This window comes from Miniopterus schreibersii, assembly GCF_964146895.1.
Source record: "Miniopterus schreibersii genome assembly, chromosome: 2".
NCBI classification, from domain to species: Eukaryota; Metazoa; Chordata; class Mammalia; order Chiroptera; family Miniopteridae; genus Miniopterus; species Miniopterus schreibersii.
This window is the reverse complement of record NC_138102.1, coordinates 105,956,019-105,983,015: the sequence shown is the minus strand read 5'-3', so window position 1 is coordinate 105,983,015 and position 26,997 is coordinate 105,956,019. Positions and strand designations below refer to the sequence as shown.

The 26,997-nt window shown below is 47.6% G+C and overlaps 1 protein-coding gene across 1 annotated transcript in view; it reads left to right on the top strand.

The window, feature by feature from the left end:
* Positions 1–26,997, top strand: part of B4GALNT3 (beta-1,4-N-acetyl-galactosaminyltransferase 3) — a 98,201-nt gene that overhangs the window by 59,046 nt on the left and 12,158 nt on the right. Inside the window, exons 2-9 of the mRNA XM_081129567.1 lie at positions 11,157–11,260; positions 12,281–12,358; positions 19,625–19,720; positions 20,164–20,254; positions 20,655–20,755; positions 21,320–21,387; positions 22,995–23,073; positions 23,201–23,267. Coding sequence (XP_080985693.1) covers positions 11,157–11,260; positions 12,281–12,358; positions 19,625–19,720; positions 20,164–20,254; positions 20,655–20,755; positions 21,320–21,387; positions 22,995–23,073; positions 23,201–23,267 — 684 coding nt within the window. The remainder of the gene's footprint in view (positions 1–11,156; positions 11,261–12,280; positions 12,359–19,624; positions 19,721–20,163; positions 20,255–20,654; positions 20,756–21,319; positions 21,388–22,994; positions 23,074–23,200; positions 23,268–26,997) is intronic.

Below are 26,997 nucleotides of genomic sequence, written 5' to 3'. Positions count from 1 at the left end.
TTATTTTTAGTAAGAATTAGAGTAGTTTTGTGCAATTTGGAGAGCAGTTTCTATCAGCTCGTCTCTGGCTATCCTTGAGTTCCTCTTTCGTTCCTACCAGACCTTGTTCATTTGATGGTTCACTAAGGTTCTTTAAGCCAAACCAGGCACACAAGTTGCTAAGGCCTCAGGGGAGAGAGGAATGGGGAGTTAGTGTTTAATGGGTATAGTTTCAATTTGTTATGGAGAGGGACTGCAGTGGTGGTTGTGCAACAGTATGGATATACTTATGCCAGTGAGCTTAAAAATAGTAAAGATGGCAAATTTTGTGTTTATTATATTTTAACACACACATACACACTTATCTAGAAATTAAATTTTTTAATTGATTTTAGAGAGAGAGAGGAAGGTAGAGAGAGAGAAACATCGATTTGATGTTCTACTTATTTATGCATTCGTTGGTAGATTATTGAATGTGCCCTGACCAGGGATCAAACCTGCAACCTTGGCGTATTGGGACAATGCTCTAACCAACTGAGGTACCTGGCCAGGGCTAGAAAATAAGATTTTTAAAAGAGAGCAAGAGTCCCCTAAAGAAGGAGCTTCCTTAGAGGCACCTTTGGGTTGCAACTTTGACATCTGTGCCATTATGAGTGCCCACAGGGTGTTAAAGACAGCCTTTGGCTGGTCAGCTTTTCAAAATATTAGGGCTGGTGCCTGTCATTCATTCAGTCTCTGGCCAGAAGATACCTAATCAGTTCTATGATGATAGATATGTCAGGCCCCTCCCAGAACCCTCCTTGTCATTCATTCATTCATTCATTCATTCATTCACTCCACATACATCAAGTGCCTGATTTATACAATGGGAATATAAAATCAGGCCCAGATAATTTAACCCTTCCCTGTAGCTGGGATGTGTTGAAACTGCTCATTTCAATTGATTTATACAGTGGGAATGTATTAACAAACAAGACCTAGTTCCTGCTAATTTTCATCTTCCTCCTAGATTGGGGTTAGAGTTCTCCCCTGACACCCCAGCCCTATAGCCCACTTAACTCCATAGCCACAGGTGAGCACTGTGCTATGATGTACCGAGCCTTGAGTTGAGAATCAAAGGCCTAGGATCTAGCCTGGCATTAACACTGGCTTCCTTGGACATTAGACAAGTCCATTAATTTATCCGTGGGTCTCTGTGTCCCCATCAGAAAAATGGAAATAACTCATGGGATTGGGATAAAAATAAGAATGAGACTGCCCTGGCCGGGTAGTTCAGTTTGTTGGAGCATCGTCCAGATATGCCAAGGTTGCAGGTTTAATCCCTGGTCAGAAAACATTCAGAAAACATATAGAATTCACAGATAAGTGGAACAACAGATTAATGCTTCTCTCTCTCTCTCTCTCTCTCTCTCAAAAAAAAAAATCAATAAAAAAGAAAAGAAAAATAGAATGAGGCCAAGAATATGAAAGAGCTCTGATATAAAAACCTTAGGTAGATGGATCATGGTGGGATGGTTGACTCAGGGATGGGGGCTCACATAGAGCTTAGGTCTCTGCCCTTGGTGTGGTCTAACCCTTGAGGTTCCATTAAAGTGATCTTTTATGGGGACGAAGAAAGCATGCCTTTCCCGCCCCATTCATTGCGTCTCCTTCCCGAGAACAGGTTACAACCACCTCAGCTTAGCTTTGGCAAGTTACCTTTATCAGACCTCACAAATCTGGCAGCTGGCAGCCCTTCAGATCAGACAGTGGATCTTACTTGTTTTCAAGCCTGATGCAGAAAAGAGAAAGGACTCAATAAGATACTTTGTTCTCATGGGGCGAGAGGGCTGGGAGGCTGTGGCTTCTGGCTTCTGGCTTCTGGTCCCAGACCTGGCCCTGTGTTGTCCTAGAAAACTTTCTTGGCCTCAGGGTCCCTAGTTCTTCCTGATTTCCTTCATGATGTTGTTTTTCCTAACAAATAAATGGGTCTGTGACAGATAGTTAAGAAATTTTTAAAAAATGAGTCCAGTAAACTGGGTTTGAAAATGTTCTGCTCTGTTATCTAGAGGTAGTGAGGTCTTGGGCAGATATGTATCCTCCTAACTGCCCAGGGACTGAGTTTTCTCACCTGTAAAATGGGAGTAATATCAGTATCTACCTGAAAGATTGTTAATGAAGATTAAATTGATAATGCATGTAAGGTGCTTAGCATGCTGACTGGCCTGGGCTAATGCACATGTTAGCTGCTGTGGTTATCCCCTGTTAAATGTCCAAGGTACTAACCTGTGAGTGAGTTAAGTAGTTAATGCAGGAGGAGGGCTTTGTAAAGTGCTGTTCTCTGCCCAAGACCCTTTTAACATTTTACTGTAGTCACCCCACAACCTTCATAATTAACATAGTTATCAAGTATTTCCCACTTCTCCCCTCCTTGTCTCAGTAGCTGGCTAAGTGATGCTCTTCTCCTTTTCAAAGCCACACCGAACTTTGTCTTTTTCCCTTCTGGTCTTTTTTCCAGTCTGTTTTTTTCCCTTCTAGTCCCTATTCTTTCTTTCTATAACACCTTCTGTCTCTAAATGTCCTCCAAGAAGTATAACTATGGAAACCACCCCTTTCCCTCAGGTTGGGGTGGAACCACCTCCACTAGTTGAAAAGGAGAGTTCCAGGGATCTTGGGCCTCCAGTGCTCCCTCCTTCCACTTGGAAAGCAGCAGAAGAAAGAGCATTGGCTTTTGACTAGCAACTAGGCTATTGTCCCACTATGGCTCCAGCCCCCCAGAGCTTCCATGCACAACGTCAAATCTTCAGGTTAGTCCTGGTGACGTTTCTGCTGAAATACTCCATTGCCATCTTAAGCAATCAGGGTTTTTGACCTAGTCAGTTTGGCTCAGTGGTTAGAGCATCGGGCCTGTGGACTGAAGGGTCCTGGGTTTGATTCTGGCCACGGTCATGTATCTCGGTTGCAGGCTCAATCCCTGGCCCAGTCAGGGCCTGTGCAGGAGGCAACCAATTGAGGTGTCTTTCTCACATTGATGTTTCTCTCTCTCCCACTGTTTCTGAAAAGCAATGGGAAAAATATCCTCAAGTGAGGATTAAAAAAAAATCAGGGTATTGTTATATCTATGTTGCTTCTCCTGAACTCTTTGGGACCCTGAGGACCAGTTCTCTTATCCCAGAAAAATGTTTGCCAAGCATTTTGCCTGAGGTTCCTACAAGTCTGGAAAATCATCTAGCAACATCACATCATTAGCATCCAGTTGGCTCCGCTGTCTAATGTGCGCCTGCCTTTTACATAAAGCAGAACTGGCTCGTGTAGGCCCTGCATGTGGGCACAGATGTGAGGGCCACAGCACACACGAGTCCACAGTCATGTTGGTCCTTTGATTTACCACGACATCTACCCCAACTGCACCTAGGAATGGAGCTGAACATCTCTGTTTGTACGTATCACAGCAGTTGGCAGAGTACTAAGTGTACAACAGGTGCTCAATAAATGCCTCATGGTTGATTCATTTATTTACTCTCTCCCAACCTGCTGATTGCATACTCTTGACCACCACTAAATTCCCTCTTTGAAAGACTCCAGGAGGGAAAGGATCAGCCTTCATCTTTCTCCACATTCCGAAGCTTGTCTGTGTCCCAGTCTGGAAAGAAGACTGGAAACGACAAGCCTAGTGGGCTCAGAGGGATCCTCAATACCAGAGTGGGTCTTGTCTAGGTCAGCCAGAGGATTAAAGAACCTTTTCAGTGGGCTTGGGCCTGTTTTAGAAATCCTGGACCTGTTATCGCTAGGTATTTCTGAAACCATCCCATTTCTTCAAGGGTCTTCAGTCCAAATTGCCCTTGGATAGAACTGTTTGCGGCTGTAAGTGTTCTGTTACTGACTAGTAAATGGGGCCTTAGATGTTGTGGGATTTTGTTTGTTTGTTTGTTTGACTTTTGTAATAATGTTGGTGATGATGACATATCCTGGAGGTACCTCAGGGCCTGGCCAAACCTTCTGGGGCCTCTCCTGGTCAAATCTACCGCTTGGGGAATGGAAAGTTCCTGAGCTGGGCAGTGTACAGACAGACCCTATTTCCCAGCATAGCCACAGCAGACTAGAAAGGGCATTTGCCCTCTATCTCCTCTCCTCATCTACCCCCTTAAAGTGTTATACTTGAATCTGGATGTTTGGGTGGGCAGGAAACACTGCCAGCAGGGCTGAAACGTGAGCACATAGCTGGCATAGCTCCGATGCCCTCTTTTGGGTCCCCTTTAGGCGGCATTCATCAGGGCAACAGGTACAGTCCCTTGCCTCCCGCTGACAAGCCTTGACCTGCCCACCTGCCGGCAGCCGCAACCAGTACAGCAGCTCAGGGGCTGACTTGGCAGGGAGATGGGGAGTAGCTGGCTGTTCTAGTTCCTGAGCTGGGCTCAAGCAGCAGCAGCTTGGGGAAGGGGGAGGTTGTCAGGGAAGAGGTTCATCAGGGCCCTACGCATTTCTGTCTGCTCATCAAAGAGGTGTTCCAGGGACCTCCGAATTCCACCTCTCTCCTGCTCCTCACTCCCCCGCCTCTCAACACCTACGAGGGAGAGTGAGACGGAGCTGCCCAAACCATTTCTAATCCTCTGGGCCAACCCCTGCCCACAGACACACACACAGCTGGATTGTTACCTAAGGTTGGGAAGGAAGAGGTGCAGAAACCAGGAAGAGGGTAGCAGGCCTGTGCTCAGGTGTTTCATGTCCAGTTTTCTAGCTGTTTTGGGTCTTCATACTCACTCTTGCTTTTCTTTGGCTTTTCAGAGAGTGTTTGTCAGTGGCCAAACTGGAGCAATCTGGAGTGTGTGCACGGCAGGTGTGGGTGGGTAAGTGGGAGGTAATTGCGAAGGGTTGGGAAGCACGTAGACTGGTGACTAAACGAGTACCTGACACAGATAGTAATGGCAGATATTGTAGAGGTGGACAGAATTCTCAAGTGTATTCAGTAGAGAGTAATGGAATTAAAGTCACAGGCTTTTGTCCTGAGTTCACATACACTGGCCTCTCTCACTTAGTACCTTTGTGACTTTCAGCAAGATTTTAACCTCTAAGCCTTGTTTTCCTGAAGGGTTATTGTATTAAATAAAATAACCTATATTTTATTTAATATTAATATAAGTGTACATATGCCTGACACATAAACATTAACTGTTGAGGTTACATTAGTAATAATTCCTCTTGCATCATAATTCCGTGTGTTACTGGCCAGAAAGGAAAAGTTAAGCCACAGCCATTGGAGCTTTGGGTTTGCCTTAGAGACTTCCTCCCAGGTGACAGTCCCTGGTTTCCTCCCTGGCTGTCTGTGCCACCTCAGGTTTCTGGTGGGGTCCAGGCCCTGCTGGTATCTATCATAGCAGCTTTGTTCTGCTGAGGATGTGTGACTGGCCCTCACAGTCCCTGTTTTTTGTATCTTGGGATTCTGTGCCGGGTCCTGGCATTATGGAACCATGGTCTGGGTGTTCCCTGCACAACCTTCTGTTCCCCAGAGGGACAAGGGCTCTGTCTCTGTTCAGCGTCTCTGGATTTCATCACCTTTTCTCTGTTCAGATACTGGGCTTCTTGGTACCTGGATCTTTGGGTCCTTTACACCTAGTAGAGCCTGTAGGGCCAGCTCTACTAGGCCACTCCTTCAACCCCATGTTCCCATGGCCCTGACAGGGTCAGTTCTTCCCCTCTTGCAACATGTTTTATCTCAGGAGCCCTGCTCCAAGGCTGGAGATAGAGCTTCAGAAATACTGTTTCTTTGCCTCTGTCTCCTGGATGTTACACCTCCACCTCTAATGCTTCCATTTCTCTTTCAGGCATTACTCTTTTTGTTTTGTTTTGTTAATCATCACCCGAGGATACTTTTTTCATAGATCTATTTATTTTTTTTTAGAGAGAGTGGAAGGGAGGGGGAGAGACAGAGAGAAAGAAACATCAATGTGAGAGAAACACATTGATTAGTAGCCTCCTGCACATGCCCTGAATGGGGCCAGGGATCAAGCCTGCAACTTAGATATATGCACTTGACAGATCAAACCTGCAACACTCTAACCACTGAGCCAAACCGACCAGGACTCAGGCATCACTCTTGACTCTCCATCCTAGGTTCCCTGTCTTAGTAAATGGCAACTGCAGCCTTCGAACTGCCCAGGTCAGAACTCTTTGAATCAGTCTCGATTCCTCTTCCCATATCCAACACATCAGCAAGTCCTATCAGCTATACTTTCAAAATCCAGAATCTGCCTGACCACATGACACATCAACCAGAGAATCAAACTGGAGGTCAGTAGAAATTAATGCAGGTTTGGGATCTGCAACACTGGAACTGATAATAAAATGATAAATCGCAGGGTGTTAAGTGTTTTTTATGTTCCAGGCACTAAATCCTTTACATGGGTTATCATGTTTACTCTGTGACCTTGGGCTGATGTCGTCTCCTCTCTGTTTCTTCATCTCTAAAACAGAGATGACAACTGTTCACAGGGATGTTGTGAAGATACAGTAAAATAATATGTGTGAGAATCTTTGAAAAAAAGCACCAAGAGATATACGTATGTCATATTTTCACCAAAGGCCCAAGACGATCATCTTCAGGCCTTTGAAGGGTCCATACCACACAGAGGAGGGATGTTGGCAAAGTTCCCGCTGATGGTGAATTTGATAGCCCAGCTTTGTGAAGGCAGAACGTGAGGCCCATGGTGGTTCTTTATCTGTCACCTGAGATTGGGGTGTCTGTCTCCTGGCACAAATGTGACACCTGTTGCAGGAGAAACAGGCCCTGGCAGCTGGCACTCTGGGAGGAGAGGTCTGGCCAGGAACAGGAGGAGTTTACTTAGTAGAGGGCAAGCAACGAGTGTCAGTAGTTAAATCAGCACATTCTTTAGCTCCATGTTCCCCAAGGGGGCTAAGCAATGCCTGGGTATCCACTGGCTGGATTAATACAGAAGAAAAGACAGGGGAAAAGGAAATACCAAATGCCCAGCCCAGCACCTCATACTTAATATGCTGAGTATTAAGTGTGTGTGTGTGTGGAGGGTGGGGCTGGGGGGCAGATGGATGTGTGATGAGGGAACAGAAAGCAGTACCCATGAAACACAGGAAGTGTTATCTTGCTCTGTTACTGAGTGACTGAGTCTGCTGGCCTGAAGTCCACTTACTTCTCTGGTCAGTAAGCACGGAGAGAAGAGAGTGAGAGAGCTACTGGCCATTTGCAGTTTATAGAATTTTGTAAGATTTTTTATTCATTTTTAGAGAGAGAGGAAGGGGAAGGGAGAGAGAGAGAGAGAGAGAGAGAAACATTGATGTGAGAGTGAAATATCAATCAGCTGCCTCCCACACACACCCTGACCTGGGATCGAGCCTGCAGCTCGGGCATGTGCCCTGACTGGGAATTGAACTGGCTACCTTTTGGTGCATGGGATAGTGCCCAACCAACTGAGCCACACTGGTCAGGACTGCAGTTTATAGAATTTTAAATGGGCTGGAACTCACATCTTCTGACTCCCAAGTCCAAAACCCCAAAGTCAGAAATTGTTAGGGGAAAGGAATTCTTATTGAGTACTTACTATGTATGTCAGACACCACACTAGGTCTGACATGCATAATTTAGTCCTCACAGTAGTTCTATGAGGCAGGTGTTTTTATCCCCACCATCCAGATGAAGAAACCAAGGCCAGATTTGTTAAATTACTTGTTCAAGTGGTCACTGTTTGTAAGCGGTGAGTGTACAATTTGACCTTTCTGACTTCAAAACCTTGCTTGTCTTTCTACTATGTTGTGAAGTTTGCAAAGGGAATTTCCTACTCCTTCAATTACTGAAGGCTGGGCTGTTGCCTTTTCGGGTATTTCAAAGCCATCCAGACTCACCTGTGACCCAGGGGCAGGGCATGGTTAGGTTTAACCTCACTGATCCCTGTTTCCCCCACAGTGGGTTTGTCCTTGTTTACTGAGAGAGCCACCTCTTACCTTCTTTTAAAGAGAAATAGAGCCTGGCTGGCATGAGTTAGTGGTTAAGCATCAACCTATGATCCAGGAGATCTCGGTTCCATTCCCGGTCAGGGCACATGCCCGAGTTGCGGCCTCGATGCCCAGGAGGGGCTGTGCAGGAGGCAGCTGATCAATCACTCTCATCATTGATGTTTCTATCTCTCTCTCCCTCTCCCTTCCTCTCTATGAAATCAATTTTTTTTTTTTTTAAAGAGAGAGAAATAGAGCTGTACATTAGTTAAAGGTCATAAAGACAGATTTTGTTCAGTACTATCACAATCTGGGAGAGAGACTTCAGTATAGAATTGGGCTCAGTTCTGAATACAGCAAAGTCAACGGGATTAATAGCCAAGAAGCAGAGTGAGTGGGTCAGTGCATGAAAAATTACTAAGAGGAGACATCAGGGTTATGGGGTTCTTACTAAAAAGATTTAACAGGATTCTTCCCAAAAACTGGGATAGGCAGGCCAAGGACAGGGCCCAAGGATGAGCCTAGTCTGCAAGAGGGCTCAGAGGAGCCTAAGGTTTGGGCAAGGAGAAAGTCTTTGTCAATCCCCAGCAAATGCCAAGAGAGGACATGCTGAAGACCCACAGTGATAGTTCATTGACCTTGGGGTAAGTTGTCTCACTTTTGGCGTGACTTTTAAGAGTCAAAAGAACTTGACTGGAATTTATAACTAGTTATGAGAAAGAATGTGCATCTGAGACCTGTAACTCCCACTGAGAGGGCAAAAAGCATTTTTATTATTATTTCCTCATAGCTTTGTCTGAAGTAGATGGTTTTTAGTCATAAGTGCAAAGTCCAGGAGGAGATGACCCAGTCATTCAGAGGCAGAAGCAAGCAGGGCCTGCCCTCCCCCTCCCACAGTGCAACTTATTTTTCACTTGGTCACCTGAAGCCCCAGCCACTAGCCAGTAGCTCCTTGGACTTGGGAAGTGATGGGGCTCTTAAATGAGATGTGGCTGAGTTGGGATTAGCAGATGAACAACCAGCTTCCCCCTGAGCTCATCCAGAAATGCAGGGTGTAAATCTGGGAGCATTTGTTCTCTTTCTGCCTCACTCCCATATCCTCACCTCACTTCACTGGCCCCAGAATCCTGCTTCCCCAGAACATCCCCTGCTTTAACTAATCTAACCTGCTGTTTCTGACTGCCAGCTGGCCAGCCATGGAAACAGGAGAGACCTTGATGGCAGAGGGATAAACTGCAGAAGTCCCTGTAAACATAACATGAGCAGAGGCTTGATGTCTATGCAGAGACCTGAAAGTGCAGAACCCCTGAGGCCTCTGCCCCCAGGACTCCTCAGAGTCTGTGCCAAAAAGTGCCCACAGGAACAAATGTAGGTGGAATGAGAACATGCTAGCTTGTGAGACAGAGAGGCTCTCTGTTCTGATCCCAGCTTTGAAACAGCTAACTCTGTGACTTTAAGCTCTGAGCTTCTCTTTCCCCATCTGTTAAATGGGAGTAATCAGACCTGGCCTATTTCAGATTCTTATAAGGCTCTAGTGAGATCATGCCTATGAGGTTCTTAGTAAACACTAAAGGGCCACACAAACTGTGTAAGAAAACTATCCCCATACTCTGTCTCCTCCTGGAGTCAGCTACATAAACACTCAATGTAAAACATCAATGTTCACCTTCTGTGGGCCCATATTTGTGGGATTTACTCTTTCCTGTGTCTGTGTCTCTCCTGGTCCCCGCATAGGGGTTCCTGCGACACTTCTGCTTGTGGCCAGCTATTGGCTCCCGGGGATCAGAGATGTTCGTAAAGCTCCTGTGTGCAGTATCATGGGAGCATCTTGATGGAGCTGTTGGAGGCAAAGCAGCAGCTCATTAAAAATCCATCTGAAGAATGGGTTCTAGACTTAGCCTTGTCACTATTTACTAAGTGAGCCTGGGTAAGGCATTTGACCAGCCAGGGTCCCATTTTCCTCATCTGAAATGACTAGGTAATCTTTTTAAAATTTTTAACCCTCACCCCAGGATATTTTTCCCCCCACTGCTTTTCAGAGAGAGTGGAAGAAAGGAGGGAGGGAGGAAGGGAGGGAGAGAGAGAGAGAGCGAGCGATGTGAGAGAGACACGCATTGATTGGTTGCCTCGCACACTTGCCCCAACTGGGGCTGGAGATTGAGCCTGCAGCTGAGGTGTGTGCCCTTGGCTGGAATCAAACCCGGGACCCTTTGGTCTGCAGGCCAATGCACTAACCACTGAGCAAAACCGGTAGGGCAGAAATGACTAGATGATCTTGAAAGCTCCTTCCAGCCCCTGATAGTCTATGATTCTGGTTATGGCTAACAGTGGCTTGGTTCCACATAGTCAAAGTCTAACAGCCATGCCCAAGCCATCTCCTTGACACATAGTAGGCTCTGACCCCCCTGTGACTATCAGTGCAACCACTGAATTCTGATTTCCTCCGCCCTCACCCTCAGCGCAGCTCCTTGCCTCGCTGCTTGGTTGTGAATGCGTGCATGCCACCCACCCAGCAGTTTCCTGTACCCCCTCACCATCATAGTTTGGCTTTTAGCCTTCCCAGATGTGTGTAAGCCAACCAGTTCCAGAGCTGTCAGGATGTAGTCACACAGCCTCCAGATCAATCCAGGAATATCTAGGCCTCAATGCTTATAAATTTGTTTGACACACACCAAGTCCCAGGCCCACCCTTTCCTGCCTCCCCCAGCTCTGGTTCCATCCAGCAACCCAGCAATTAATGTTGTGCCATGGGGGAGGGGGTCTCCCCAACTAGATATCACGCTGTTTCCCTGGGCTTGAAGGAAAGAGACTGAGCTGGAAAGAGAACTTGTGCAGGGGAGAGCTTAGTTTCACTGCCTTTCACAACCATTGTCCCACAGCAGCTTCTGGGAGAAATCTGCCTCGAATGGCAACTGGGGAAGAATCAGCCTGTACTGGGTTACCAGTGGAAGGACAGTGCTCCACTTTCACATGGCCTGGCTCCTTGTCTGACTTGTGGAAGACAGCAAGTTTTAGTGGCATATCAGCTCATTTCCTCTCTCTCTGCCCAATTGACCTTGGAAAAGGTGGTAATTTTCTCCCAACATCACCACTCACACTTCATACCCACCATATGAAGAGGGGTGAGGAGTAGCAGAAGCAAAGATGATTACTTCTAGTATTTTCCCCAGCTCTTACAGCTTTATGAGATCTTCAGGTGATGTTGACCTTGTTCCTCTGTTCTCTCCTTTTCATAGGGTATGGCAGCTGGAGAGAACTGGCCAAGGCTCTGGCGAGCAGGAACATTCCAGCTGTGGATCCAAATCTCCAGTTCTACTATCCCCAGAGGCTAGGCCTCAAGGTATGTGGTGGGACCAGCGCATTTTCCCTCCCAGTGAGTTAACATGGGACTCGCTGCCCCTGCCCTTATAGCCTTAAGGGAAACCTACTTTTCTGTGGTAAGAGAGGCAGAGGAGAAAGAATCCCTGGGATGGCAGCCTGGCATCAGAGGATTTCCTAGCTGGGTGGGTAGAGATGTGCATCCTGTGCTCCTCAAAGCCTTCATCACATAGTTCAAGATGCCCATGTCTCACCCTCCAGGTATGTGGCCGCCATCTCTAGCAGAAATAGAGGGCCTGAGGTGGGACCAGCATGTCCTGCCTCTTGCCGGCATGAAGACTGGGCTGGTACTTTACTTACAATCCCAGATCCTTGCTTCTAAGAGTCAGAGGTGATGCCATAGACAGACGGGACCACCACCACCACCTCACAAGTAGCTGGGGAACATATGTAATGGAGCATTTTTCTTGTAGTGTTTCTTGGGCAAATGGTCCCTAATGAGGCAGGAGCAGCGGCAGGGGTGGGAGTGGGGGGAAGATTAGGGAAGTTCAGTTTAGCCCAGAGCCCTGAGGTTGAGCCTAGAACAGATATGGATCCCCAAGACTGGACCAGAACCAAGCTGAACCTGTAGACTTGCACAGTAGGGAACAATTGGTATGTCCCCAAGGGACTCCCACTTGTTAGGACAAATGAGTGACAAATCTGGGCAGAGTTCTGGAGGGATATAGAGGAAGGGGAGGCAAAGTCTTTGCCCTCTGGAGAGCCTGATCTAATTAGAAGAAAGTTTATTTCCATATGAGAAGACTGAAAAAATGCAGGAAAGTAAAAGAACTGCAAGAGTATACATTGATGAAACTGCAAGGAGGCTTATTCTTGAGGGATATAGTATGAATGAGAAATAGAGTGTCTCTTAAGTGAATAAGCTTTCTGTGGCCACGGCTGTGTCTCCCGATCTCTACTCCCCCAGAAGCACTTTCTGGGGCCCCGAATCCTGTTCTCACCCTAATATTCCCACCAAGTTCATTCTTCACTCTTCTGCCAGGACCAAGACTTTGAGCGAGGTGGGAGCAGTAACAACAGCTACCTGAAGTGGAATAAGGCTGTCCCCTGGCTCTCAGAGGTAAGGGACTCTCTGCTGTCCCTGTTCTTTAGAGGGTTAAAAAATAGCTTTTACAGATAATTCCAGACCACAGGAATTTTTTTCCTATGGTTATCGTTAAAAATTTTCACCTAATTCGAAAAAAAGAAAAGGTTTCCAGGCTCATTTGATTTTCTTCCTTTAGAGAAGAACTAACATTTGCTGTGGGCCCACCATGTGCCAGGCTTTGTGTGTATGATCTCATGTCAGCTTTATGACCCTGTAAAACTGTATCAAGGTCCTCATTTTATAGGCCAGAAAAACAAAGCTCAAGGAAGCCACGACTTCCATGTCCATGCCAATCCCCCATCCTAAAGACAGGCTTTCCAAACAGTCTTTCTTGAACCATTAAGTCCTGTAAGATAGTCCAGGAAGAAAGGAGTGCATTGTTTAAAAAGGTTTAGAAGCTATATACTACATCCACTTCTTGGAAATATGCATTAGCACATGGGAGTTTCTGAGAAGTTTTGCAGTAATCTGTTTAACTTGGTTTAGCTCAGCATGTACCAAACTCATTTGCCTACTGAATTGCTTTTTCCCATGAAACATCTATTAATAGTCTGTGAAACCAGTGTTTTAAGGAACATACACTATGAAAACAGTGTTTGAAGGAATATATGCTGTTTTAGAAATTTAAAAAAAATATATATCTTTATTGATTTCAGAGAGAGGAAAGGAGAGGGAGAGAGAGAGATAGAAACATCAATGATGAGAGAGTCATTGATCGAGCCCATGACCTGGGCATGTGCCCTGACCGGGAATCCAACCCTGATCGCCTGGATTCTAGGTTGACGCTCAACTGCTGAGCCACGCCCGGCTGGGCTAGAAAATTTTTATAGGAAGCACTTAAACCTGTGAATGAAAGTTGTCCTAATCATCATATCTTTTATTTCTATAGAATTTGACAGAGTCTTTTTCTTTTGGTCAAGAAACTGAAGTTTAGGGAGGTTAATTAACATGCTCAAAATTACCCTGAGTAAATGCTTATGCCGAGACTCCATAGTACCATGGTGCTTTGGGGTAAAATTTTAAATTTGGGTTTCATATTTTACGACTTGCCCACAACCCAGTGTCTCTTATTCATGAGGCCTGTGGACATAGCTTACTTTTCTGGGCTGGTTGGTGCTGGCCAGCCCATTGCCTTTATCCGTACTCATCCCAAATTGATCTCTTCAGCCCGGGTGATTTCACTTGCAGTCTACCCATTTGCGGTGGGGCAGGAGTGAAGGAGGCAATATCATGTTAAATGTGATATTAGGATGAGGTGATTCACCTGATGAAACTGCCTCTGTGTAAGCCCTGAGTGAGAGAAGATGGATTACAACACTGTACACTTGTGCTAGGTGACATCATCAGGTAATTATGCCCCACCCCACCTAGAGGTAGTATTTTGAAAAGAAGGTGCCTTAAAGACCATTAGCCCAATGATCCAGCCTTCTCTCCTTTGAGCACAGTTTGGATCATCTTTTTTTATTCTCCTTTTCATATGTTTATTGACTACTGTGTTTCTTCTCTTTGGGTTGCATATTTGCATCTCTTGCCCATTCTTCATTGGGTTATTTTCTGTCCATAAGTTAGCAATATAAGTTCACAAATTACATCAAATGTTCATAAATTATTTATCAATTAGTGATATTAACTATTGGTCACATGCTATAAATGTTTTTGCAGTTTGTTTTTAGTGACCAGATCATTTTTCTTTTCTTTTTGGATTATTTTTCTTGATGAACCAATTATTTTGAAAGATTAAAACTACCTAACATTCTGCATTTATTAATCATTAACTTCCCCACTTCTTTCGGCCCATCAAGAATGGAGATATGTATGAAATGACAATGGTGAACAAATAGTAAATAGTGGTTAATATAGGAATAACTTTTTAAAGAAATAGTTGATCTTTCAGTGTATGGCTTTTTGGTGGTAAATACCTGATTTCCATTGACTATGTTTTTGTTTTTTTTATCCTCACCCAAGGATTATGTTTTTATTGATTTTAGAGAGAGAGAAACATCGACTGGTTGCCTCTCGTACGCACTCGACTGGGGATTGAATCCACAACCTCGGTATGCGCCGTGACCAGGAATCCAACCCATAACCTTTTGGTATACAAGCTGACTTTGTTTTTTTTAAATATGGAAAGTAGCTTAGAAAATCCCCATTATAGTCTTCAGGGATCTTCAGGAAGTCATTGATCCAATTTTCTTATTATACTAATAAGGAAAACAAGGGCCTGAGAAGTTAAATAACATAGGCAGGCACACAGCTGCACAGTGGTTCCAACTCTCAGCCCGTCGATGGGACCTTTGTTCCCATCTCCTTACCTGTCTCCTGTCTTTTGACATATAGTTTCAGCAAGGAGTGCTCAGGTTAATGATATGTCATTTATTGAACTTCTACTACCGGCCAGGAGCTGTTAAGTTGTACTATTATCCCTCATTTTCAGGTAACGCAAGAGGGGTTAACTCACTCACTCACTCACTCACTCACTCACTCACTCACTGAAGGTGGCACAGCTGGTACACAGCCTGCTCTGAGGGGAGCAAGGAGGAATGTAAGGCGACTGACACCAGTCTCTTCTTTGACTGTCTCCCTGCCCCAGACTTTGGCTGGCTGCTCAGTCTCTGAGGCCAGAAGTTACCCTTGAAAGCAAAACAGCCTTGAGCATTCTACTTGGTGTTTCGGAGAGAGGCCATCAAAGTAGATGGCTGGGGGGCTGGCCTTCATGGGGAAACCGCCCTCAAAAGCTGATTCATATCAACCCAAATCATAAGACACTAAATAGCAAGCCCCACTAATTAAACCTCAGCACCAGTTTATTCATTTACCCATCAGTATATGCGTCCTTTGACCAAAACATTGTCTGTTGTTCAAGATGCTTCCTCTGGAAAACGGAGTTATATGAAAGAAATTTGGTGAACAGAGAATCAGATCAAAGCAAGTCAGAATTTTTGTGGGTCATGCCGTGCGGGCTTTGGAGAGGCACCGTCTCTTGAGGAGAGGGCTGGGGTATACATTTCTTCTCAAGCTTTCCTTCCCTCCCCCCTTTTTTGGTTATGGTTTTATTGAGATATAATTTATATACCATATAATTCACCCATTAAAAACACTAATCTACTTTCTGTCTCTCTAGATTTGCCTGTTCTGGACATTTCATATAAATCAAATCATACAATATGTGGCCATTTGTATCTGGCTGTTTCCACTGAGCATCACATTTTCAAGCCTCACCCACGGTGTAACATATGTCAGTACTTCCATTTCTTCTTATGGCTGAATAATATTCTACTGTGTAGATGTACCACATTTTATTTATCCATTCCTCGATAGATGGATATTCAGGTTGTTTCTGCTTTTTGTTATCATGAGTAATGCTGCTGTGAACGTTTGTGTACAGTTTTTTGTGTGGATCAGACTTTCCTTTTTTTTAGAGCCCAGAAACGCCGTCATTGTACACTTTGGTTACCTCAGTGAGATACAAGTGGCATCTCTGTTCATTTGCAAATCGTCGTCTGTTCATATGGGGAATTTACCCATTAGGGTTTCACCAAGTGTCCAGAGCCGCCTCTTACCTTCACAGAGCCTGGAGCTCTTGATTCCAAGGTGGAGCTCTCTCAAAGGACAGGTGTGAAGAGGGAATCAAGAGTAGCTTGAGCATCTAGAGACTCGGAACAGCAGTCTGGTGTACAGGAACCAGTGGCCTCCCTGTCCTGCTGTGTTGGGGTCATGCGGTCCAGTCCCTGTGCTTCTCCTGGGTGAGTCCTCACTGCCCCATGAGGTGAGCCAGCAGCCAGCTGTGCTGGTTGTGTGAGTATGAATCTGACTGAGCAGCAGGCGGCACAGTGAGGGCCAGTGAGTGAGGCTCACATCCTTTGACGGGCTTCTGACCTCTCCTGGAGGCAGAGCCCACACCCCTGCCTTCCTGCCGTCTGCATCCCATACCTCTTTTGAGGACCACATCTCTTTTTACCTTTAACTGGTACAAAGCAGTCACTCAGTGCTTGTAGAATAAGTGGGGGAACATATGGTTCTGGGCTTAACTTCTCCAAGCATTTGTTTATTCAAATAATTAAGATATGCAGGGAACACAGAGGAGGGAGAAGGCCTCAGAGAGAAAGATTTGAGAAGAGCCTTTAAGGATGAGCTGGAGTTTGCAGGTGGGGAGGAAAGGAAAGGGCCCTCTAACCAGGAAATAGTATTTGCAAGGTACTGGAGAGGTGAAGGAGTTTGCTGTGGGTGGAGTAAAGGTGTGTGACAGGGAGTGGTATGAGGTGAGGCTGGGAAAGTAGGTCAGTCGTGCCGGGATAAGGTTTTGTTCTGAAGCCTCTGGGAACCTCTGGAGCAGCAATTCTGCGGGCAGTGTGAAGAATTAGTAGAGAGGAAGAAACTTCGTTCAGTTGGAGGCTCTGCTGCAGGCCTGGCAAGCCCAGTGAGGCCTGGCAGAGGCAGGTCATGGGGGTGGAGGACAGTAGACCTTCCTGTGTAAGGACCCATCAGGCTGGCCTCCCCCTCCTCCACCCATACTTCAAGACACCCTCCCCACTTCCACAAGGATAATTGCTGTGTGTCCTTGGGGAGTCAGTTTACCTCTCTGGGCATCAATATTCTCACCTCTAGAATGAGAGGGTTCCAACAGATACATTCTCCACTACTTGTAACTGGAAGTTCTAAGTCCGTCATTGGTGGTGGCAGTGCTGTGGCCATGGGAGCCCCACTGCCCTTCCCGGGGTCTTAGCCACTGCTGGACAATGGAAAGTGGGCAAATGGTGGTGCTGATGAGCTGGGGTCCCACATCCCTGCCAGATACAAAGTCTCCAAAACTTGGAGGGACACAAATCCTGGTGGGGTAGCCATTCTGGGCCTGGGGAGGAAGGTGGTGCCCCCTGGTCCCTGAGAGACTCCCCATCTATAGCCTAAGGGTGGATGAAGCATGGTTTGAGGGCCTAGATCTTCAAGGAGATGGGTAGTACTCTTTCTGTACTCTTGCCTCCCCCTGCCTGTGGTTTCCTGCAGCATCTCAGGTGAGACTCTGAGAGGGAGGTAGGAGGCAGCCAGCCCTGTTCTTTCCTGCTTCCCTCCTTTCCCCACTGTGGCCTCTGGCCTCCTGGCTGAACACAGCAGCTTCTCCAGTGGTATCCCCTCCCTCTACATTTTTTTTAGAAGATTATTCAAATTTTAATTGCTCCAGTATTTTGGTGATCATATTTCCAAACATGAACATTTTATCAGTTTTTAAATATATATACTTTTAAATTTATTTTTATTGTTGAAAGTATTACAGATGTCCCCGTTTTTTCCCCATTGACCCCTTCTACCCCGCCCCTGCCCCAGTCCTTCTGCATTTTGTTGTGGTTCTGAGCACACTGCTCTGGAAGTCCCAGAAAGGGGCAGTGAGGAGGCCGTTGGCAGGAGACACTGAGTCTTGTAAACAGGACTTAAGGAATTTCTCCAGAAGTAGCACAATGTACCCATTCTTTCCTTCCAAGAAGCCTTAACCCGCCCCCACCTACCCAGCCCACATTCTGTCTCCCACCCATCCCAGCCCCCCACTCATATTCCCTGGACTGATGGCCACTTCCCAAGATCCCACATTCCTAGCGCTGAGCGGGCCAGCACACCCAGGAAGTGCTAAGCTGCTGAAGGGATGGGAATGACAGGCTCTCCTTGCTCTTTTCTGGATCCAGCTGTGAGCTAGTGTTTCCCCAAGCTGGGGCCTGTACCCACCCCACCAGCCCTGCTCAGATCTTGGGCATTCCTGTTGAGGAGTTTTCCCCAACCCCCATGTTCTCTCCCCTCCCCTCCCTTCCCTCCCACCAGATATCTCTTGCTGGAGACCTTGTCACTTATTCTATCTAGGCTTCCAGTCTGGGGGCCCTTCCTCCTCTGTTTTCCTAAGGGCAGTTTAGATGTTGGTAACTGATGGGCCACAGTGGGGAGGGAGGGCAGGGTCTGTTTGTGTAGAGTAATTGAGGTCCCCCCTCCCACAACCTGGAGATTAAACTCTGGGGGAGGGGAGGAGAAAAGAGCTGAGATGGGGTAATCTGAAACTCTTTGTCAGGATAAATTGGGACAGTATCCCCATGCTTCCCCTCCCCTCTCGAGCTACAGGCCTCCACCCACTCAGAGTACTCGCTGCTGCCTTAGTGCTTTCTTTTGAAGGGGGCCCTCTGCTCCAGGCCTCCACACCCTGTGCTGAGAAGGAGAGAGAGAATACATCTTCTGCTCCCACCTTCCCGGGTCTTCAGAAGCCCCAGGCACCTGGTTCATTATTCAGGCCGTCCTGGGCCGAGTGAGGCTCTGAGTTCCTGAGAGCAGTGTGAGGCCGGGTCTGCAGAAGGGTCCCCAGAGACCTCCTGCAGCGCTTTCCCAGCTGCTTCCCCACAAGGGGAGCCCCAAGCGTGAAGGCCACTGGGTAGATAAGGTTTCACCAGCAGACAGCTGTGGAGCTTTCCTCTTACTAGGCATTAGGGGAAGGGGAGAGGAGGAGAGCAAGTCTTCAGCTGAAACCCCAGCTTGGCACTTCCTTCCAGTTCCCTCTGTCACCTATGTCATGGCTGTTACTCCCCCTCACCTGGGGAATGCAAACCAGCCCCTTCCTGCATGGAAAGAGCTGGGAATGCCCTAGCAGGTTTGGCTCAGTAGTTAGAGCATCGGTCCGCGGACTGAAGGGTCCTGGGCTCAATTCCGGCCAAGGGCACATACCTTGGTTGCAGGCTCGATCCCCAGCCCTGGTTGGGATGTGTGTGAGAGGCAACCAATAGATCTGTCTCTCTCACATCAATGTTTCTCTCTCTCCTCCTTCCACTCCCTCTGAAAAGCAATGGGAAAAATATCCTCTGGTGAGGATTTAAAAAAGAAAAGAAAAAAAAGAAAAGAGAAGAGAAGAGAAGAAAAGAAAAGAAAAGAAAAGAAGAAAAGAAAAAAGAAAAGAGAAAAGAGCCTTGAGAGTGTGTGTGTGTGTGTGTGTGTGTGTGTGTACACACATGTGTACATGTGTACATATCCATGGCCAGAAAAACAGACCCAAGCCTCAGGGCCAGGCCATGGGGATGAAGTTCCTGAAAGAAGCCTTGGGTGCCAAGGACGGGAATGGGACTGAAATGGGCCATGACCTTCAACAATGGGAGGAACACTCAAGCTGGGGCTGCAGTGGCCCGTGGCTCTGTCTCTCCACCCAGCCTCTTCAAGCCACAGGAGCTGCAGGGGCAGGTTTGGGGGTGCTCACTCTCACCTGCTTCTCTGCCCTCACAGTTCCGGGGCCGTGCCAACCTGCATGTGTTTGAAGACTGGTGTGGCAGTTCCATCCAGCAGCTCAGGAGGAACCTCCACTTCCCACTGTACCCCCATGTGAGTGCTGTGGGCCCCCCTCTCCTTTCTCCTTCCACACCATCTCTCCCCCTCTGCTCCCTTCTGTTTCTTCCCCCCATCTTCTGTCTTCCTCATCCTTCCTTTTTTTCTGGTTCGCTTTCTTTCCTTTATCTTGTGGGCCCTTCTTTCCTCTCTGCACAGTATCTGTTCTGTCCATCATTTCAGCTTTACACTCTCATTGTGGCCCATGGTATAGTTTACCCAGGGCCACCGCATGCACTTGTCCAGTTGTGCATTGTGCAAGGTCACCTGGACAAGCAGTCCAGTGGGAGCGGAAATCTTGCCTGCACTCCACACTAAGCCATGCCCTGGCCCGTCTTTCTCACTCCCTCCTGGTCTTCCCACCAGTCCTGAGAAGACCAGTCTCTTAACTTTCCTCTTCCCTTTTCCGGGTAACTGTTTCTCTCCCTTTCTTGGCATAGATCCGAACAACTTTGAGGAAGCTGGCCGTGTCTCCCAAATGGACCAACTACGGTCTCCGCATCTTTGGCTATCTGCACCCCTTCACTGATGGTGAGGCCAACCCCAATGTCCCACTCTTCCACTTCCTGCTGCAGAGTTCTTTAGGGTGTCCAGAGAACATAAGCCTGTAGCTGTGAAATAAGTCTGCACTGGGACCCTGTTAGTGCATCATTGAGGAGAGGGGAAATTGAGTCCAGGTGAGGTCTCACCCAGTCCCCCCACCCCCCCCACCAGGCTGTCTTCACTCCTTGACTTGCGGAGTCTGGAGCTAGCTCAGCTCTCTCTCTAGTCTTCCCACCCTACAGTGTCTCCCAGGATGGAGAAACCCCATTCTACAAGAGGGAAGCCACATACCTAGCTCCCGAGAGAATTTAATTGCTACACATAACACAGGCCTTCAGTCCTGACACTGATGTTCTTGCTCTCACCTGGATTCTCCCCCACCACCCAGGGACAATCCAGTTTGCCATTGCTGCAGACGACAATGCGGAACTCTGGCTGAGCCATGATGACCAGGTTTCAGGCCTTCAGCTGCTGGCCAGTGTGGGCAAGGTAGGGTCAGCTCAGCCCAGGAGCTCTCCCCTTGGTCCCAGGTGCCAGGCATTGAGGGCTCCGTCAGTAGACTCTCACTCCCACTCCCAGGCTCCATCTCATTACCACTGGTGTCTGGTGTGATTGCCAGGGAAGAAGGTGGGAACGAGAAGCATCCTACTTCCCCATCCCATTTTACACAGCGATACACAGAGGTGTGGGGAGGAGGAGAGAGTTAGTCTGAGGCTGGGAAAAGACCCGAGGAAAATTCACCTCTGGGCTGGGCCTGGGTAACATATATATTTTGGTTCGAGGGTCCTTAGCTCAGTGCTAAGGACTCACCCAAGGAGACGGAGTGCTGGGGCCCTTCTGGGAAAGGGGTGGAGGTGCTTCTCGCATGGGTCACTCGGTCACTCCCTTAACTCCCTTCTGTTTTCTCTCCCATCATCACTCATCATCTTCCTCCTCTCTCCCCTCTCCCTCTCAACTTTTCTCCTCATTCCTTCCTTTTTCTTCACTCACCACCTCCCGTCCTTCTTATCTCCTTTCCTCCACTTTTCACTCATTCCCTCCTCACACTTCCAGACTGGAAAGGAGTGGACTGCCCCTGGAGAGTTTGGGAAATTTCGAAGTCAAATTTCCAAGCCAGTGAGGTGAGTAAGCAGTGTCATGACATTCTCAAGAGCAGCAAAGAAACCCCAACCTCTCCTAAGTGCTGAGGTCAAATCCGAGTCAGAGCCCAGTGTGTCCCCTTTACTCTCCAGCCTTCCATCAACCTGTCCCCTCCACTCTCCAGCCTTCCTTCAGCCTGTCCCCTCCACTCTCCAGCCTTCCTTCAGCCTGTCCCCTCCACTCTCCACTCTCCAGCCATCCTTCAGCCTGCCCCCTCCACTCTCCAGCCATCCTTCAGCCTGCCCCCTCCACTCTCCAGCCATCCTTCAGCCTGTCCCCTCCACTCTCCAGCCATCCTTCAGCCTGCCCCCTCCACTCTCCAGCCATCCTTCAGCCTGCCCCCTCCACTCTCCAGCCATCCTTCAGCCTGCCCCCTCCACTCTCCAGCCATCCTTCAGCCTGTCCCCTCCACTCTCCAGCCATCCTTCAGCCTGTCCCCTCCACTCTCCACCCTCCAGCCATCCTTCAGCCTGCCCCCTCCACTCTCCAGCCATCCTTCAGCCTGCCCCCTCCACTCTCCAGCCATCCTTCAGCCTGCCCCCTCCACTCTCCAGCCATCCTTCAGCAGGTCCCCTCCTCTCTCCAGCCTTCCTTATTCCCAAGGTTCAGTGTGCTGGGCACCCATGCATTTTGGTAAATGAAGTCTTTGACTTAGAAACATCTGGCTCATTGTTCCTCATTTTACAAATCAAGAAACTGAGGCCCTGAGGAGGCTATGATTTAATGAACATCTCACAGCTATTTGGTGACACTCAGGACTGGAAAACAAAAATAGCTCTTTCTACCAGTCCTTACTTTTCACATTTTCTCCATATCCAAAAATGTCCACAGCTATACAGCCTGAACACTGCTGCTCTGCCTGTGCTGTATAAAGGGGTAGTCACAGCGGTCCCTTGGTAGACTGGAGGGAAACAAAGGCCTTTCCTGGCTAACAGTGGCTGGAATCACTTTTGCACGCTGCAGCGAGTACTTAGCCCAACTTCAGAGCGCCACCTGGTGGCTGGCACATGCAAGCAAGAACATGCACTGGCTTCCTGGTAATATCTGTGTTGATAACAAGACAGTCCACTGCTGTGTGCCAGCCTCTGTGGTGTAATTCAGCTCACGACATGGACTCTGAAGTAAGGTTGTCCAGGTCCAAATCCCAACTCCACCACATTACCTCAGCAACTTTGGAAAATTACCCAAGATTTCTGTGCCTCAGTGTTCTCATCTACAAGCAAGGATTAAGGGACTTCGTGTATCTAAAGCACTTAGAACAGCACCTAGCACACAGTAACAACTCTAAGGGTTAATTATTATAAATTGTTATGCTCCCTGTTGTCCTGTAAGTAAGTACTATTATCATCACCATCTTCCAGAAGAGAAAACGAAGGTTACACTGTTAGTAAGTTGTGGAGTGGGGACTGTAACCCAGGGGGTTAAATGGCAAGATCCTGGGACTCTTAAGAGCACAGAGAAAAGGAAAAGGGAGAGTATGGGTGGTGGGGTGAGGTGGGAGCAGGTGGGCGCAGTGGAAGAGGGGGGCGGAGGGATGGCCACGGGGTGGGAGACAGCCTTCCGTTTCTCTGCTCTCTCCTGCCGTCAGCCTGTCAGCCTCCCGCAGGTACTACTTTGAGGTGCTGCACAAGCAGAATGACGAGGGAACCGACCACGTGGAAGTTGCGGTGAGTGTCCCGCCGTTCCTGCCTCTCCTGGCTCAACTCTTAGCCTCACCTCTTCCCTCGGCCCTTGAACCCTTTTCAAAATCTAGCTACCTCCAACCTTCTATGTCCACCTTCTCTCCTCTTCCAGTGGCGACGGAATGACCCTGGAGCCAAGTTCACCATCATCGACTCCCCTTCCCTGTCTCTCTTCACAAGTGAGTAGTAGGCCCTGCCCCTAGCTTGAGTCAGAAGCCAGCCGTGTCCACATGGGAGGCTCACTCCACCTGGGGAAGTGGGTCAGGGAAGGGGTGTGGTGTGGAGGCTAAAGCTCGAGGTGCTTGAAACATGGGTTTGAAGGGACAGGAACAGAACCTAAAGGAACCCTAAGGTCAGAGGTCCTTAACTCGGGTCAGGGACCCCTTTGAGAACCTGATGGAAGCTCTTTGAGCCCTCGTCTCAGAAAAATTGCCTTGTGTACCCACATACAGTATTTTGTGTATAATTTCAAGGGCATCCAGGGACCATGAGGCTCACTCCAGATGAAACCCTGAGTGAGGCTAATCTCCTCTTTCACAGATGAGGCAACCATGGCTCTTTCCAATCCATGGCAGAGGAGAGGAAGCTTTCCCAACTGCTTTAAACTGGCAGTAAATGAACTCCTATTATACTATTCATTGCTTATGATTTCCTAACAAGACTCTTATTCGGAGGTCCCACTGAGTGATTGTCACCTGGCAGGTGGGGCCATGTGGACCCTGGATGTATGAAGAGCAGACAGGGCTAGAACCTAAGGGAGGAAGGGAAAGGGAGGTGCTGAGAGGGGACTGGGAAGGCAGGGGGAAGTGTGTGTGAGAAGGGGAGAAAAGGGAAGGGTTGGGTTCACAGGAAAGGGTGGCAGTGTGGAATGGGCATAGTGAGTGGGAGGAGGTTGCTGGTGACCAAAGCAAGAGGCCCACAAACAAAGTCAAGACAGAGGAGTAGGTGGTGAGTTGCTGGGTTGCTGGAAGAGGAAGAGGGGAGAATTGGAATCCATAGATTCAATGTGAACTGAGAAGAGAGAGGCCCATAGCAAAGTGCAGGTAAGAAACTAGTAAAATGGGTGATGGTGGCGTAGGTAACCATGGTACCCACTGCCTCCCACAACCACATCAAAATTACAACTAAAATATAGAACAAGCATCACTTAGAACCTCCTGAAATCTAACTGAACAGATGTCCTACAACAAGGGAACTAAAGAAGCACATTGAAACCGGTGTGTGGGGGGAGACATGGGGTGAATTGGGGCTGAATTGCGGAGACGTGGCCATGGTCCCACACCCAGTGCCATGGTTTAAAACCAGAAGGGATATTTCAGTGGTGGAGGTTTCCCGGAGGAGTGAGGGGTCCCAGCCCTACATCAGGTCCCCCAGCCCAAGGTTTCAGGGCTGGGAAGAGAAGTCCCACAACTTCAGGCTGTAAAAACCAGCAAGGATTGTGGCTGAGGGACACGGAGGCTGCGGGAGCCCCAGGCGTTCCCCTTAAAGAGCCCACACATGGACTTACTCAGATGTGCTCCCTCTGAGCTCCAGTGCTAGGGAATAGCTTGAAGGGAACCTGGGACATTTGAGAAGGAACTAACTTGCCTGAAATTGGGTCAAGAGCTAGAGGGGCAGCTTTCTCACAGACAGAAGAGCTGGCAGAGGCCATTGCTCCTTTGATGAGCCCTCCCCTCACAGAGCTGGCAGGCAGGCATCATATCTGAATCTCCAGCAACCTGACTCACATCTTTTGCCCTACCTTGGTGATTCCCGGAGACCCTGCCTCTCCCTACTTGCAAGCTCATCCAAGCCATTTACAGTGGCTTTTCTATGCAAATAGCCTCTCTAGCCTCATGCTTAGGACTTTCCTAAAATCTCCCAAACAAGCAGCAGCTGGCCTCAGTGTGCCCAATACCTCTTGATAAGTGGCCCCAGGCCTGGCACTACCAGCAGCCTGCATTGGTTCATAGCTTGGCCTCTCCTGGGCACCTCCAAGTCCAGCACAAGGAGCAGCCATCTACTCTTTGCTGTGTAGCTCATGCTGGGTGGCCCTGGGCAAGGCACAGGCAGAGGGGGACTTTGCACCTCCCAGGAGGCCCTAGAGACAGTGCACCCGGCAGTCAGCTTCGACCACACTGGATTACAACCCTACCACATCCACGAGTGACACACTCAAGAGACGGACTCAGTGAACACCAAAGCTCCACTGAAGTAAATCCTGCTCCAGCATACCAGCTCTTCAGCTGTAGCTGCAGCTGGTCTTTGCAATTGTCCTGGGGGTCAATTCTTCCCAGTGATGCCAATAGCAACTAAGGCTCAACTACAACAAGACAGTGCACACAGCCCACACAGGGGAGCACCTAGAAGGCCCAGCTCAGGGGACTGGGGAGGCTGAGCCACTGGACCCTACAGGACACCTTCTACACAAAGCTACTCTACCAATTCCAGGAGACATAGCAGCTCTTCCTAATACATAGATACAAATACCAGGAAGCAGCCAAACTGTAGAGGCAAAGAAACATGTCACAAAGGAAAGAACAGAAGAAATCTCTGGAAAAAGAACTAAATGAAATGGAGCCAAGCAAGCTACTAGATACAGAGTTCAGAATTATGGTTATTATAAGGATGCTCAAGGATCTTAGTAAGACTATTAAGGACACTAGTGAGACCATCAATGACATAATAAAGTACCAATTAGAAAGCAAGGCTACACAAACTGAAATGAAGAATAATTTACAGGGAACCAACAGTAGAGTAGAGGATGCTGAGAATCAAATCAGCACTTTGGATTATGAGGAAGCAAAAAACACTCAACTAGAAGAGCAAAAAGAAAAAGAATCCAGAAATATGAAGACAGTGTAAGGAGTCTCTGGGACAACTTCAAGCATACCAACATTCGCATTATGGGGGTGTAAGAAGGAGAAGAAAGATACCCAGAAATTGAAAACATTTTAGAAAAAATAATGACAGGAAACTTTCCCTACCTGATGAAAGAAATAGACTTACAAGTCCAGGAAGCACATAGAATCCTAAACAAGAGGAACCCAAAGAGGCCCACAGCAAGACACATCATAATTAAAATGCCAAAGGTTAAAGACGAAGAGAGAATCTTAAAAGCAGCAAGAGAAAAGCAGTTACCTACAAGGGAGCACCTATATGACTGTCAGCTGATTTCTCAACAGAAACTTTGCAGGCCAGAAAGGAGTGGCAAGAAATATTCAAAGTGATGAAAAACATGGAACTACAACCAAGATTGCTCTACCCAGCAAAGCTATCATTTAGAACTGAAGGTCACATAAAGATCTTCACAGATAAGAAAAAGCTAAAGGAGTTCATCACCACCAGACCAGTATTACATGAAATGTTGAAGGGTCTTCTTTAAGAATAAGCTAATGAACAAAATAATCTGACAAACAAAATAGACCCAGAGACATTGAAGCATGCAACAGATGGTCGTATCTCAGAGGGAAGAGATTAACCAAAGAAGTTTTATGCGTATATGCATAATCCATGGACACAGACAATAATGGGGTGAAGGCCTGGGGAGGGGGTGGGAGGGAGGTAGAGGGGGTCAATGGGGGGGGATGGGACGCCTATAAAACTTTCAACAATAAAGATAATTTAAAAAAAACAAAAAAACCTAGTAAGGTGGACCAGAGGTAATTAGCGTTGAGTGTAGAAGGAGAGCTCTATTTGTGGCAGAAGACACATGAACCCAGAAGTCAGAGGGATGGGGAGCAGGGCTGCTGGGAATACTAGGGGTGCCCTGCTTGTGGTAGGCATTGCTGATCTGTCTGTCAGAGAGGCAGCATAACCTGCAGGCTGAGGCTAGATTGCATAGGTTCAAACTTTGCCCCTTATTAGTTGTGTGATCTTAGGCAAATAACTTAGAGTCTCTTTGCCACAGTTCCTTGTCTGTAAAATAGG